This window comes from Acinonyx jubatus, chromosome A1 (assembly GCF_027475565.1).
Source record: "Acinonyx jubatus isolate Ajub_Pintada_27869175 chromosome A1, VMU_Ajub_asm_v1.0, whole genome shotgun sequence".
Taxonomy (NCBI): Eukaryota; Metazoa; Chordata; class Mammalia; order Carnivora; family Felidae; genus Acinonyx; species Acinonyx jubatus.
Window position 1 is genome coordinate 91,180,606 of NC_069380.1, and position 15,537 is coordinate 91,196,142.

Sequence of the window (15,537 nt, forward strand, 5' to 3'; positions counted from 1 at the left end):
TGAGGGAGGCGTGCAGTACCTCCCCAGGCAGTGAATGGGGACTGGCCCTGCAGCCCCAGTGCTTGGCCCAGGTGCCCGTGAATGGTGAATGAACACTCAGAGCCAGAGTGGAGCCACCTACTCCACTTCACCCCCAGCTTGAACCCATGACAGCCAGGGAGAGGTCTGGTTCCTCTTGAGTCCAAAGCCCTCCAGTGCCTTCTGGGCTGGAGCCAGAGCAGTCTCTGGGGATAAAAACAGAAGACACAGTCCTGCCTGGCAATGCCCACAGCCCAGTGGAGAGACCAAAATGTCAGCAGAAGTAGGGGACTGTGGGCACAGGGACGGGGGGCGCTGCCCAGGCAGGGCAGGGCAGGGCAGGAGTTCAGGGCAGGCTTTCCTGAGGAAACAAGATCTGGGGACTGTGAGGAGCCTCTGCCTGGAGGATGAGGGCTCAGAGGTGCTGGAGGGAATGATGGGGTCAGAAAGGGCAACCACTATCAGGGACTCTGTGGAGGCCAGGCTGTCAGAGGCCTTAAGTGATAGGCTGAGGGGCCCAGGGAGTGACTGAAAGAGGTGACACTAGCTGAGCTGAGAACAGAAGGGCCCAGGGGCATGGAGCCCAGTGTGGGCAGCTGGCCTCAGTTCTGGAGAATTGGCTGCCTGGGCCTAGTCTGCCAGGGCAGGGGGACCTCTGGGCACCTGGTGAGCTAAGGGGCCCGCCAGGCTCAGGAGGGAGGGTTCCGAAGCAGTAGCCACTGCAGTGGCACCTGTAATCAGCTGGCCCCAGAGCCACCCAGCCGGCTTGGAGACCAGGGAACTGGTTTGCCCAGCAGGGATGAGCTAACAGGGATCTGGTTCCCTCTGAGCCACCCCAGCTTCAGCTCTCTCGTGCCCTCCCCCTGCATCTGGGTCTGGCCCTGGTTTCTGGCACAGCTGCCAAGTTTTGGTACCGCCCACCCACTCCCCGCCGGCTGTACTGGCCGGCCCAGCTCTCTAATTGCTGGGTGGGGAGCTGTCCTGCAGAGATGGTTCACCGAAAGGTAGACCCCAGCCACTGTGGGGCACCTGGGCACGCAGCCTGCCCAGTTCCGGGTTGTGGGGAGGGAGTGACCCAGGCTTCAGGTCAGCACCTAGCTCTGCTGGGAGGGGGGGGGGGGGGCTTCTGGAAGGTCACTGGCCCAGAGATCTCGGTTTGGAGAAGTCTGTGAAATGGGTTCCAAGGCCTGTGGGAGACCAGCCTGCCTAAGTTGAGTGCTCTCTGCTTCCCTTCCCAGGCAGAGGACCCAGACACAGGGGTCTGTCCTGGCCACAGGCTCTACTCAAGCCTGGCCAGAGACAAGTGGGGCAGGGACTGGTGGAAAGAAATGGGGCAGAAGGGAGCGGCCAGGAAGCAGCCCTCCTGGCCTCCAACCCAGGGGCCCCAAACACACCCCCAGACACACCCACCACCCACAAGACAGCTTTACACACCTGCCACTTACACAGCCATAAACACACCATCCCCACGGCAGACAACACACACACCCCATTCCCCACCCTAAAAAGGTGGGGCACATCAGCTCATACCCCATAGCCCCATAGGTGCCCCTACATAGCGAATCCACTTACCACCAGGACCCACATGCTGGGGCCTGACAGGCTGCCAGGCATGGCCTGGGAAGGGGGGGATCATGGTGGAAGGGAGCAACCTGGGGTTTCTGCAGAGAACATACCAGAGGATGCTGCTGCCCCATCAGGGCAGGCACTGGGAGGAGAAGAGGTCTGTGCGCTGGCTCCCCTGGAGCGGGAAGCACATCTAATTCAACCCTGAGCCCCCAAGCCCTGAAGGCCTAACAGATAGGAAGTGCTCAATGCATGACATATGGATACTGATCTTTACTGCAGGGAGTGGGGAAGGGCTGCCTGCATGCCAGCCTCGGTCTGTGTTCCAGGCCATCCACCCAGGAGGGAGCAAAAACCCAAAGGGGAAGCCTGACTGCTGAGAGGCTATGGGTGAGAGTGGGCTTTAGGGGGCTGAGCCTAAGGGTCAGAGAGCCCGGCGCAGGGCTGGGAGTGGAGGGCTCCTTCCTCTCAGGACAGATCTTTCCAAAATACAAACCAGATCACATCTCACCCCTGCTAAAAAATACCCCAGGGCCTTCCACTGTCTACAGGAAAATGGCCACGTTCCCTGCTGCGGTACAGGCCCTTCACCAAGTAACCCACCCACAAATTTTGTCTCCTCTACCTTCCCAGGGCCTCCCATCCCTGTGTGTGGGGGAGGGGTGCACCACAGCCAGACAGAAAGATGGGAGGTGGGTTCTGGGAGGGGCAGGGCCCTACTGGAGCCTTTGGGTGCTCCAGGGGAAGCTGTCTTAGGCCGGCCCCAACCCAGCAGGGGGCTGGGTACCACAGTCCAGACTTCCTACCAAGAGAATGTTTCATGTTCTAGCAATGCCTTGGTTGACTTGCCCTTTTGTTTTTCTGGGTTCTCTGGCATTGTTCCTTCCAAAAAATCCCACTGGTGCTGAGAAAGGAATTTCAGCCCACACGGCAGCTAAGGAACCGTGTGGTGCTGGGGCATGGATTCCTCCACTCCCCAACACACATGCCCAGCAGCTGCGCACACAGGCACATGGCACGGCCTCCCACCGACCATGACCATGGAAGGAGCTACATACAGCCAAGGTAAAGGGCCCCCACCCCCAACTATCCACAATCCTCTAGACCCAGGCCAGGGACAGGCCCAGTGTATCACCCAGGGCCTCCTTGTAGAAAATGTGATTTTATTCTGAGGGAGGCCAATGTCCCCGTCCCAGCCTCCCTCCTTCATGCCTGCCCTTCTGCATCACGGGGCCCTTGGTCCCCCAGCCTCCTTCTCTGGGCCACATCTACTCCAGGGAGCAGGGCGGGGCCCTGCCGAGGTGCTCCTCTGCCAGGAGGGCACCCTATCCAGCCCACAGCAGCGCTGGACCCCTCCTCTCGGTCGGCCTCCCCACTCCTGGCTGGCCTCAGCAGCTCCTGCCCCCAACCAGTGTAAGGAAGGAGCCAGCCCTCTCAGCGCGGGCTCGTCCAAGCCGCTTTCTGGCGGTGCTTCTGCAGCCCGCTCACCCCCTGGCTTCAGATCTTGGAGGACTCCAGCCGAGGACTCCAGGGTGCTGGGGGCTCCCGCAGCGCCCGCAGCTCTTGTTCCAGCGCCTGGTTGCGGCGGTACATGTCCAGGTAGCCTCCTTGGATCTCCCGCTGGTAGCGCAGCACCCTTTCCTTCTCCTCCTGCCATGTCCGCCGCTCCCGCTCAAAGCACAGTGCCTGCTCCTGGGCGCGGAGCCGCTCCTGCACCAGCTGGGCCCGCAGCTGCTCGGCGCCAACTGCGGCCTCGCTGCTGCCACCCGCCTCCCCCAGCAGCCCCCTGCTCTTGCAGTCGTCGGTCTCACAGCTGCCCTGGGCTTCCTCCTGAGGGCCCTGCTCCTGCAGGCTCCGCAAGGCCTCGCGCAGCTGGGCCAGCTCTGCGTCCTGGGCCTGCGCCTGCGCCCGGCTGCCCCGAAGTTGCGTCTTGAGGCTGAAGATCTCGGCCAGCTTCTGCGCCAGCTCGGCCTGAGCCTCCCGCAGCTGCTGCTTCAAGAGGCTAATCTCCGCCGTCTTCTGGCACACCTGGGCAGGGAGGGGCGGGGCACAGGATGGGCAAGAGCCAGACAAAGTGGGTAAGACCAGGAGCCAGCAGAGGGTGGGACCCCACAGGTGGCAAAGAGGACATAAAAAGTTTCTGTATGCCCAATTTCTCACCTCCCATCGGGCTTCCTCCTCTGGTCGGGTGTTAGGGTCAGCATCCGGGAGGGCACCGGGGGGCCGAGGCTCGGGGCCCAGGCCCTGCTGTGCCCGGAGCTCTTTGCGCAGCCGCCGCTGCTCCTGCTGGGCCATGAACAGCTGGAGCTGGAGGTTGCGCTCACTGCGCTCTGCCTTCTGAGCCACCTCGTGCAGCCTCTCCACATACAGGCGCTTCAGCTCGGACAGCCACAGCCGCTGGCGCTCTTCCAGCACCTGCCAAGGGGACGAGGCGCCTGCCATGCGGGGATATCCCACACACGGACCACCCAACTCCCCCTCGTTCCTGAACACCAACTGCCAGCCCCTCCACAACACTCCAGCTGCAACTGGAGGTGAAGTGCCTGCCAAGACTGCCCGGGGAGTCTCTCTTCCTCCCTTCCACACAACTCCTAGCAAGGGCCACCAGTGACATGACATTCCCATCCCATGGGGGCTGGGGAACCGAATCAACTCCATCTTCCTTACTCTCTTGTGCCCAGAGCTACGTAAGTGAACTGGCTGGGGACCCTTCTGTGTGTCCTGTACTCCAATGCCAAGGGACAGAACAGGACCCCAGAGCAGGGGGAGCCCTCACCTGTGTGAAAGGGTTGGAGCCATCCTCATCACCGAGGCCTCTCTTGAGATCTTCACAGGTGTCGGGAAGCAGGGCCACCACCTCCTCGGCGGAGGGGCAGGAGAACTCATAGGGGGGCGGTGGCTCGGGCAGGCAGCTCAGCATCGCCAGTGGCCCAGCCTCCTTGGGGACCCGGGAGGCCCGGTCCAGGGAGCCCCCAAGGTGGTTAATGTGGCCCAAAGAGGAACTGAAGGGGCCAGGACCAGTGCCAGGACTGCGGCCAAAGCTTCCCCCGCTGGAGGAGTCAGACAGGCTGGGCTCGGGCTCGGGGCCGCCCTCGTCCAGGCTGAGCGCATGCAACAGCTGAGCCCGGGCCTGTGCCTGGCTGGTCCGGGGCCCTGGGCTCAGGGGTGGGTGGCAGGCCAATGTGTGCAGGCTGCCATTGCTGCGCCACAGCTTCTGGCCCTTGTGGGCTGCCAGGCTCTGCATGGACAGGAAGCCTTTCCCAGCGCCCGCCACGGGCTTGAACACCGATGGGCGAATGCGGCACTGCCGGGAAGAAAGGGCAGCTTTGAGGCCCTGGGCTGACCTCGCCTCTGCCCTCTAACGCTCCCACAGCCCCCAGGATCCTCCCTGAGAACCTGGGGTGTGTGTCACACAGAGGCAGTGACCGGTGACCAAAGACCAAAGCCTCAGGACAGCCTACAGCAGGATTTTCATGTCCCAGCCCCATCAGAGCATCTCCGAGGAGACCCCGAGCTCCCCATCCCTACCAACACTGGGGAAGGGAAGTGGGCAGAGATGCACCTTGTCAAAGCGACCCCGCTCGGGCAGTGAAGTCTTGCTGAAGTCACCAGCTCGAGGATGCTCCCGGTAGTAGAGGGTGGTGTAGTCAGCACTCCCGTTCCGAGGGGCACGCTTGGCCGTCTTGCTGTCCTTCTTGGGGAGGTGCAGGTAGCTGAGGAGCTCACGCTGGCCCAGGCCCTTCCGGAGGAGCCCATCAGGCTGGCGGGAACCCCGGGGCCCTGCAAGCGCTGCCCGTAGCTCTTCCGGGGACAAGTCCTGCCGTTCCAACAGGCTGCCCACGCTGCCCATGGCAATGCCAGCAGGGCCCAGGGCTGTGGCCATGAACTTTCAGCAGGGCACAGGCAGCTGTTTCTGGGGATTAAGAGGCTCCGTCAGAGGCAGGTGGGCACTTGCTGCCCAACCTCTCCGATACTCTAAAACCAGTTGCTCTTTGCCTATGTCAGCCACCTGCCTGGCCCAGGCCCAGGAGGCAGATATGGGTCCCGGAAAGAAAACCCAGGACAGGACTCCTAGGATGGCAAGAGAAAGGGCCCCAAAGTCATCTGCCTGGTGCCCCAGCTCCAGCTATAAGGGCCGGTGTGATGGGGGGGACATAGGGGAACGGCCCCAAAGCGGCAGGATAGGGCCTCTCCCAGGACTGGGCCAGCTGTGGACTCAGGCTCTGTCCAACTCTGACCCTGTTCACTCTCCTACCAGGCTCCTCACCCAATCTGGGGGGTGGGGTGGGCAGAGGGCACAGGGAACCGGGGCCAGTGGCTTATGATTCTCCATTCCTTCTTTTTCTCTGGGGAGGGGGAAAACCCAGTTGAGCCCCTCTTCCTGCAGTGGGTCAGAGTTCCCCGAGGGAAGCAGCTGGCACGGGTGGGGTTGGGGGTTTGCAGTGGGAGGGATACAAACAGGAAGGGCCCGAGGGGAGGAAGGATGGTGGTAACAATGGCCACAGTTTCCGGAACAGGTGTTCACATAGTCATAGGGGCAGTGGGGGGATGCAGGGGGAAGGGCCAGCGGGAGCCCCCGCCAGCCCCTGCATATGCTGCCACTCCAAAGACCACCACCAGGTGCGTGGGGGGACCCAAATCTTGACCCGGGGTGGGGCCAATTACACGTAGGCCCTAGCTTCCTCATGCAGACAATGGCCATGGCAAGTCTTATCACTCAGAGATGCTGGGAGGATGGGCTGAGATAACACGACTAAAGAGTCTAGTTCAGGGCCTGGCCCCTAGCCAGGCAGGGTCAACACAGGCTGGTTGAAGATGAGCTCAGCTGCTCAGATGACCTCCCTGGCAGGCAGCCCAGAGACCAGGTTATGGACCCAGTTCCCATCTGGACTGAGACCCCCCACCCCTGGCCTGGCCCTACCACCCCACTGGATCCCCCCTATCCAGCCCAGGGCCCAGCACATGGTCCATACTCAGAAAGGACCTGCTGAATGAGTGAACACCACCGTCTCTGCCTCTGGCCCCCAAGCGGCTGCTCCCATCTACATACAGACACCCAGCAGGCATGTGGTGGCTGAGCACCCCCCACCCACCCAATATGCTTCCGGGACACCCACTCCCACCTCAAACAATGGTCGTTAGGAGGTTCCATCTTCCTCAACCATTTCCAGGTTTTGTGTTTGTGGAAGACAAAGCTCTCTGGGAGACGGAGGGGGGGCATGGCCCTGCCTCCATCTAATAACCTCTGAGGATGTCACAGGGCTCACAGGGCCAGAGGACTCATCCACTTAAGGAATCAGAGGTGCTGGCCACCTACAGAGACACAGCCCTGCAAAGGAGTGATCTTACGGAGTCCCGTGAAATAGCTGTTGTCCAGGGCACTGGGGCTCCCGCAGGTGAAGTGGCTTGCCCAAGGTCACAGAGCTGGTCAGGCTGAGATGCCTGTGATCCCAGCAGGATGCTGTTGAATGTTTAGTGGGGGCCCAGGATGGCATCCACAGCCCAAAGAGTTAGAACTGAAGTATCCCTGGGGTGCCTGTGTGGCTCAGTCAGTTGAGCGTCCAACTTTGGCTCAGGTCATGATCTTGCGGTTTGTGAGTTCAAGCTCCACATTGAGCTCGCTGCTGTCAGCGCAGAGCTGGCTTCAGATCCTCTGTCCCTCTCTCTCTCTGCCCCTCCCCCACTTGCACCCTTTCAGAAAAAAATAAAACACAAAGTATCCTGCCTCCCAATCTGACACCTCCTTACCATGAGCACACTTCACTCTTGTCACTGCTTCTCAGGGAGGCAGACAGCAAAGAACCTGGTCTCCAGCCCTGTCCTCACACTGCCCCTCCATGGGGACCCTGGACACTATCTCATCGCCCTTTGCCATGCCTCAGTTTCCCCATCTCTGAAGTGGGGAAAGACTGCCTGCCCTGGCCTTCCCTTTGGGTTTTTGTCACAGAGACAATGGAGGTGAAAGGTCTCATGAACTATAAGCCCAGTGCAAGCATGGGGGGGTGGGGGAGGTGGCAGTGGTGCTGAATATGCCCATCTCGCCCCAAACACACACCACTTCACCTTCCCCTGGGCAGATCCTTATTTCCTGTTTCAGGAAGAGACAACTAGCACCTCATGTTCTCTACAAATGGTCTCAGGGTCAAGGGGGAGAGTCCTTGAACCAGAGGCAGCCATGGGCCACTAGAGCGCATACCCCACATACAAACTGCATCTAGTCACTGAAACCAGTAGCACGGTGGTTCCTATGTGACAGGACACAGCACAGACAGTCACATCCAACAGTAGACACAGTCATGCACAAGGTCACCTTTGCGGCAATGAGCATCTTCTGGGACACACACACACACACACACACACACACACACACACACACACAGGAATGGTCTAGCATTACTCTAGCATGAAGACCCACTCGTCCTCCCAGCCCCCAGGCTAGATGCAGAGGGTATGAGGGTGTGTGTGGTAAGGGGCTTCTCTCCACGTGTGACTTGAGCAGTTAGAAAGAGCTGTGGAGCTGGATGAAAGGGGGCACACACAGCCCCTTCCTTTTGTCTTTCCCTAATGCCCTCGCCCTCCACCCTTCGCCCCTCCTAGGTAACTTCTCTGGCTGTATTATCAGCTCTCCCAGAGAGGCTGAGGCCCCTGGCTTTTAGGAGGTTCTACCCTGCCCAGGTCTCAGTCTGGGACAGTCCCTTTTCCTACAGGGGTCCATCCCACCTCCCCTCCCAACACACACACATTCCTTCCCCGTTGCTTGGAGGCCCAGGGAATGGCCTGGTCAGGCCAGGGCAGCTGTGCAGGCTGGGCTGGAGAGGATGTGTGTGTGTGTGGGGGGGGGGGGGCGGTATTGGAGGGAGAGAGAGACAGCAAGAGCCTTGCAGCCCCCATGGGAACATCAGAGCAAAAACCAGGGCCTCCTCCAAGTGCCTCCAAGGGCTTCCCTGCCAAGAGCTCAGTACACACCCTGGGACTCAGAGCTCTGCACAGAGATGAAACCCCACCACCACCACCCTGGTGGCTAGGTTTGGGCTAAGCCATATTCTGCACAGGCTCCAGCTGGCCTCAACAGGACCCCTTAGTTCCTGTTCCCAACCCCTGGGCCCAAGATTAGCCAGCAGCATTGAAAGCCCTGGGCAGACAGGGGCATCTCTTTTGGATCAACCCTTGGTGGTGACAGGAACATGAGGCTCGGGAACCATGCTGGCCATGAAACAGAGACAGGGCACGCAGGGAAAGCATCCCAGCGTCCGTTAGTCAGCCCCACACGGCTTACCACAGCCTCACAACACCCATAGGTGGGGAATATTGAGATCCTCTTCAGAAGAGGAAACTGAGACCCAGGAAGTAAAAGCACATGCCTGAAGACATTTTCAGCTGCCCTGGAGAAAGTACGCCAGCTCCTCAGGTTTAGAAGCCCATCCTGACCCCATCATGAGTCTCCTCCAGCGTGGGACATCCCAGAGCATGTGGGCAGGAAGCTCCAGAGTCCGGCCTTGGCTGTGGCTAGCCCCTCCAGAGCCCAGGCCCCAGGGGAAGGTCCCACCACCTGCTGGGGGGATCAGCTTTGCTGGAGGGAGTGTCTGCAGCTGCCCCTGAAGAATTGGACTGGAATGTCCCAGTTCCAAAAGAGGGGCAGTGGGTAAGGGGGCAGGGGGAGGGCGGGGGCGATGGAAGAGGCTGGCATACCCTAGTTACACTGTGACACCTGAAGAGGTAAAGCTCGGCATCTAACCACAAAGGAGTGTGTCTGAGTATCACTAGAGAGTCACAGAGGCATACACCACTCTACAGTTTTTCTGAGCCTTTCATTTCATCATCTGCGCTCATCTCCACAACAGCCTAGTTGAGGTTAGGCAAGGAACCTGAGGCCCAGAAAGGCCTAGAAGCCAGCTGCCCAACATCCCACAATGATGAACAATTCCAAAACCCTGGGCAAGGCCCTCTCTCCTGCTGTCCCAGCCAGAGGTCACCAGCTGCCCTTCACAGACACACACTGCTGTGTATGTGTGTCGGGCCAGCCCCCCACACCTGCCTCTCTCAAGGGCATCTGCAACCAGGTAGGTTTGGACTCCAGTCTCCTCAGCATAGAATTCTTCCGGCCCGCCCCTGGTCAAAGAGGAATAGTGGAAACACTGCCGCATGGGGACTCTGAGCCCTGGAAGCTACTGATTCTAGAGGCGGGAGCAGGCTGGCCACATTCATTCACAGTCTTGCACATGTACACCTACACTCAGCCAGCCGGCAGAGGAGCCCTGCCCAGGAGGGCCCTGGAGGAGGCTGATCACTGGGCCCAGGGTGGCCTCCTGCCTCCACTCCCTTCTTGGCTGGGCAGGGAGAGGGCACGGAGGGTCAAGGTTGCAGTTCAGTCGGACTAAGCCGCAGGTGCAAACAAGGAGAGCCCCAATCTGTACTAGGGGACTGGGTGCGGGGTGGGAGGCAACCGGTCGCAGTACTCTTTCTCGACACAGCCAGGGACTTGACGTGGGCCTGGCCCCACGCTTTGGCCAAAGGCTGTGGCCAGACTGGGCAGGTGCTCCGGCCGCCAAGAACTGGTAGCGTCCCCATAGGTCGGGATCCCTAGCAGCTGGCAGCTACCGCCCTTACAGAGCAGGGGGCCGGAGCAGGAAGGGGGTGTCCCGGAGGGGACGGGAGAGGGGTCTCGTGAGGAGCAGACGATGTTGGCATCCCCACGAAATTCCCTCCCCCGGGCCCCGAAAGCTGTGACGGAGGCGTGGGCTCCGCAGAACTGCGGGAGGTTCGGCGAGCTACCTGGGGGGCCAGAGGGGACGTCTGTTGCTGCCTCCTCCCTGAGGCCTGCCCGGAGCGGCCGAGCTGGGGGGCCGAAGCCCAGGTCGGACTCCCGCGCCAAGGGCGCCTGCCCCACCCCAGGCGCGGCGCAGGGGTCCGAGAGAGCACATTTGCAGGGATTGCGGAGAGCAGCGTAACCTGCCGCCGGCCCCTCCAGAGGAGCTTCGCGGTCGGTCCGTGGTCCCGCGCCTCTGCACTTCAGTGTCTGGAAACGCACACCGCACCCTGCCACCCCCGCCCACTTCTCAGACGGGCACCTCGCGGGCGAAGGGCTGCGGTTTGGCCAAGGTCGCCCGGAAAGCGAGACCTCGGCGGCCGGCCCCACCCCCGAGCCCAGTCCCCGGCCCCCGCCGCGTCCCACTCACCATGCTGGCGCCGCTCCGCGCCCCTAGCGCGCGACAGTTCCCTCGCGCGGATTCGAACCCTCCCTCCAAGCGTCGGCTCCAGGCGAGAATGCGAGCCGGGCCGGAGCGACCAGGCGGCAGGCGCCTGGAAAACGCGGCCAGCCGACCGGGCGGGCGGGCGCCGGAGCCGGATTGGCGAGGGAGGGACGCGCTCCGCGGCGCTCGCTCGCCTGCCCCAGAGGCGGAGGGAAAACCCGGCCTGACTCACCGGCGCGCCGCCAGCCCAGAGCCCGGCCGGGCCCCCGGATGTGGGGGGCGGGGACGGGGGGCAACCCCCGCCCACCGCGAGCCAACCTGAGCCCCGCCCGGGCTCGCCGCGCCGCCCAGCCGCCGCGTGCCGGAGCCGCCCGAGCCCCCTGCCGGCTGCGCCCCGCGCCGCGCGGATTCCCGGCGGGTCGGCAGCCCCCGCGCAGCCGACGTCCCCGGAGGGCGTCCAGCCAGCCCCCCTCCTCCTCCTCCCGGCCTCGCCCGTTCCTCTTCGTTTCCAGAACTCGGCAGCTTCCGAAGAGGCGCGTTCAACTCCCAGATCCTCGCCGCCTCCTCTTAGGTAAGCATTGTTACCCGTTTTGAGGTTGAGCAAAAGGTACTTCGAGAGCTGGAGAGATTGACCCCAAGGTCTCCGGCTCGTTAGCGACTGAATTGGGCGCTAAGATTTTTTTCTTTTCTTTTCTTCTCTTTTCTTTCCTTTTTTTCTTTTCTTCTCTCTCTCTCTCTTCTTTTTGTTTTGCCGCCAGAGTCTTACAGGGGCAGCAGATTCAGATGCCTTCAGGGGCCAGACGATGTGAGTCAAATGGGTGTAGGACAGTAGAGGAGATGGAGACAGAGACAGAGATGAACACCTAAAGGCATTCAGACTCAAAAAATTAAAGCAGGTGTCTTCCTCAAAAAGCTCAGCAGAGTCCTCGAATGACCCATCAATTCCACTTCAAGGTGTATACCCCAAAGAATTTGAAAATAGGGACAAGTATTTGTACACCAATGGTCATAGCGGGACTCTTCACAATAGCCAAAGGTGGACACAGTCCATTGCCCATCAACTGATGAATGGACGAACACATTGTGGTATATCAATGCCGTGGAATAATATTCAACCATAAAAAGGAATGAACTTCTGATACCTGTTACAGCATGGATGAACCTCCAAAAAATTATGCTAAGTGTAATAAACCAGGCACAGAAGGCCCCCTGTGGTATCATTCCACTTGTATGAAGTAGGTAAATCCCTAGAGACACAAAGCAGATTGGTGCCAGAGGCTGTAGGGAGGGAGAAATGAGTGATGCTTAAATGCGCATGGAGTTTCCTTTTCGGATGAGGAAATGTTTTGGAACATGAGAGGTGGTGGTTGCACAACATCGTGAGTGTACTAAATGCCATTGAATTGGACGCTTTAAAATGGTTAATTTGACGTTGCGTGAATTTAACCACAATTAAGAAAAGAAAGCACGTCACCCGTGGATCAGACTTGGCTCATGGGTCACCAGTTTGCAATCCCTTGGATTCTGTGCTGTCCTTACCCGTTTACTAACAATGGGGGTGCCAAATATAAGAGGATTCATCTCTAAGAAAACGCATCACTGCTACTTTGGATATTAGCTCTTGAGGAGCCCCCAGTTTGGTAGGGTTACTCACTGGGACAGATAAAAATTTAGCACAAGGACACACTTTACCGTTTGGGGGACCTGTGGAAAGGCCTCACTGGGGAAATCGCTTTTGAGGTGGTACTTGAACGGTGGGAGGCATTTCCAGGGAGGAGCGTGCTCACCATTGTCAAGAGCCTATAGGGGCGCCCGGGTGGCTCAGTAGGTTAAACGTCCAACTTTGGCTTAGTTCATAATCTCATGGTTCGTGAGTTCCAGCCTGGCATTGCACTCTCTGCTGTCAGCACGGAGCCTGCTTCGGATCCTCTGTCCCCCCTCTCTCTGCCCCTCTTCCGCTTGCGTGCTCTCTCAATCTCAAAAGTAAATTAATTAAAAAAAAAACACAGCACCTTATCCAAGATCTTCTGACCACTCCCCCACCCCAAGTCCAATGTTCTTTCTCTGTACCAGGCTGCCAGAGGGAGGTGGGAGAGGAAGGGTGTTCAGTATTTTGGAACATCCCAACAGGAGGGAAAGAAATCAGAAAATACCCTGGAGCCTAGAGATGTTAAACACAGGGAGGAGAGGGGAGGGGAGAAGGGCGGGAGGGTCCTGGCTGAATGGAATCCTGGGAAAGTGGCTGCACAATGGAGGGGAGCAGAGCAGAGGCTGGGGGTACCTTGGTCGCTGCATAGGGAGCTGGAACCACTTCACTGAACTGGACTGGGTGCAGAATGCAGGGGGGCTGGAGCAGGGGCAGAGAGCAGCCTGGCTCTATCCCTCTAACAGAACTCTCGTTAGAGAAACAAAATTGAGGCGCCTGGGTGGCTGAGTCGGTTAAGGGTCTGACTCTAAATTTCTGCTCTGGTCATGATCTCATGATTCATGAGTTCGAGCCCTGCATTGGGCTCTGCACTGGCAGTGTGTAGCCTGCTTGGGATATTCTCTCTCTCTCTCTCTCTCTCTCTCTCTCTCTCTCTCCCCCCTTCCCCACTTCCCCAGCTCGCTCTCTCTCTCAAAGTAAATAAAAAAATAAGCTAAGAAAAAGAAAGAAACAAAATTGACCATGCCCCCTCCAGCCTGGCTATCTGTCTCCCACTTCCTGCATAGGTCTAGACTCCAGGCTGGTAAGGACATCACCACCACCACCCCCCCACCCATCCCTCCCGCCAATCTGGGTAGCTGGCCTAGCAGGTGCTCCTTCCTGCCTGGTTTCTCTGAGCCCTTTGAGTTTGTCCTGATCCCCTGGATGGGGAGTGCAGGGCAGAGGGGACCCACTGCCCCAAGGGAGAGGCAGCTTTGGTCCCAATCCAGAAAGTTCCTCCTTGTCCACCTCCATATGCCCTGTGCCCTCTACCCTCATGCCTTCCTGTGCACATTCACAAGCATGAACCTTAGGGCATAAACCGTAGAGCATTACGTTGAACCCTGGGGTACCCTCAGCCCAACCTCCTCTGATAGAAAAACTCCCCCAGAACGCATATCAGAGCTAGTTCCTGGCAGAGCTGGGCCTGGAAGCTGGGTGTCTTGCCTCCTAGACATGGGGCTTACTGTGTTCAGCCACAGTGATGCCAAGGGGTGCGGCACTTTGGGCACCAGGCCAGGGGAAGGGAAGCAAGCTCCCTGGCTGCACCCACTTCCTGAATCGGCTGACCTGGGACCATTTAATTTCTCTCTTTGCACCTCAGTTTTCTCACCTTGAAAAGGAGATCATGTGAAGTAATGTGAAGCACTCGACACAGTTCCTGGCAGATGGTGGCCATCTGTAAATGTTAGTTTATCCGTCTCCACTTCTGATGTGGAAAGGAGGCAAGTTTGTCAGAAGGACAAAGTGCTTCATGGGGCCTGTCTTCAAGTGGCCAGGGACGCCACATGGTGTCCCCACCCAGCATGCACTCTCGATGTCTCTGATCCGTCTCCCTGGGCTAGAGAGTAGGTGCATCCTTGCTGCCTGAGAGTGGCCAGGACTTCAAAATCCCAGAGCCTAGGGGCGCCCGGGTGGCTCAGTAGATTAAGCATCCGACTCTTGGTTTCTGCTCAGGTCATGATCTCGTGGCTTCGTGGGTTTGAACCCTGCATCCAGCTCTGTGCTAGGAGCGCAGGCTGCTTGGGGTTCTCTCTATCCCCCTCTCTATCTGCCCGTCCCCCATTCGCACTGTCTCTGTCTCTCTCAAAATAAATTAAAAAACTTAAAAAAAAAATTTTTTTTTAAATCCCGGAGCCTACCCATGGTGACTAAGGACTGTCCCCTTCTCTCTGCCTGCCACCTCTGGCCTCGTCACCTTTCTCCTTGACTATTGCAGCAGTTATGCCCATGCTTGGGCTCCCAGCTGTTACCCACTCTGCCCCAGAGGGTGCATTCCAGTCCACACAGTCTGTCCCCAACCTCGTGTTCTTGAAAGGTGGCATCCCAGCTTTAGGACTAGTCCCATGCCCCCCTCAGGCCTGGCCTCTGCCCCTGTCTTGTGCACCTCTGCACTGGGAACCACCTCAGTGTCCTCATATGTTAGGGCTGGTCCTTGGGAGCACCCATTAATGGCACCTGCTGTGTCCCTCGCCCCACGTCCAAGGGAAGGTTACTGCCCCCATCTTCCATCCCTGCGGCAGTACAGCATTTGTGGATCTTCTGTCTGTCACCTTCTGGAGACAGTAAGCCCTGAACACACAGCGACTGGTCTCCGGTCTATGAATAGACCCCCAGGACCTCCTCCAGGGCCTGACAGTTGGCCGTGTTCAGCTCCAACACACCATCTGCCAAAAAGCCACTGTATGGCTTCTTTCTCACCAGGAGAAGGAGGAAGAGAGGCAGGCTTGGCGCTAATCCCCAGTCTGTAACTTCCTGGTGCCCTCTGAGCCTCAGTTTCCTCGTGTGAACACGCAGAGCTGCCTGGAGGATGAAATGGCACCACTGTGAAGGAAGGGCTTGACAGCTGTGTGTCCCCCACCTGCCCTTCACTCCTTGCCTTCTCTCATCCTCTCTGGTCCCCTTGGAGCAGAGCCAGGCCCTGGCCCGAGGGAGGAGGGAAGAGAGCGGGGCGTTTCTGGAGAGGTAGCCTGCGGATTTCATACCTCGCAGAGAGCAGGCTGGCTGGTAGGGGCCCGTTCCAGCTGCAGCCCTTCCAGGAGATCTGTGTCATGGCGGGGCATCATGGCTGGCGGG

The 15,537-nt window shown here is 59.2% G+C and overlaps 1 protein-coding gene and 1 long non-coding RNA gene across 3 annotated transcripts in view; one reads left to right on the forward strand and one right to left on the reverse strand.

The window, feature by feature from the left end:
• Positions 1 to 2,727: 2,727 nt before the first annotated feature.
• Positions 2,728 to 11,098, reverse strand: N4BP3 (NEDD4 binding protein 3). 2 transcript variants are annotated; one of them, XM_027076891.2, is made up of 5 exons: positions 10,761 to 11,098; positions 5,147 to 5,497; positions 4,361 to 4,888; positions 3,745 to 3,999; positions 2,728 to 3,612 (listed from the first exon to the last, which is right to left on the reverse strand). In XM_027076891.2, exons 2-5 carry the CDS (start codon positions 5,465 to 5,467, stop codon positions 3,082 to 3,084), a joined length of 1,635 nt encoding a protein of 544 aa, XP_026932692.2. In that variant the 5' UTR covers positions 5,468 to 5,497; positions 10,761 to 11,098; the 3' UTR covers positions 2,728 to 3,081. The 2 variants fall into 2 exon arrangements, with proteins under 2 accessions (XP_026932692.2, XP_026932690.2); XM_027076889.2 differs by having other exon boundaries at positions 5,147 to 5,491; positions 10,761 to 11,096.
• A 4-nt stretch (positions 11,099 to 11,102) lies between these two features.
• LOC106969665 (uncharacterized) overlaps positions 11,103 to 15,537 on the forward strand; it is a 29,506-nt gene continuing 25,071 nt past the window's right edge. Inside the window, exon 1 of the long non-coding RNA XR_008297224.1 lies at positions 11,103 to 11,346. This is a non-coding gene — a long non-coding RNA (uncharacterized LOC106969665). The remainder of the gene's footprint in view (positions 11,347 to 15,537) is intronic.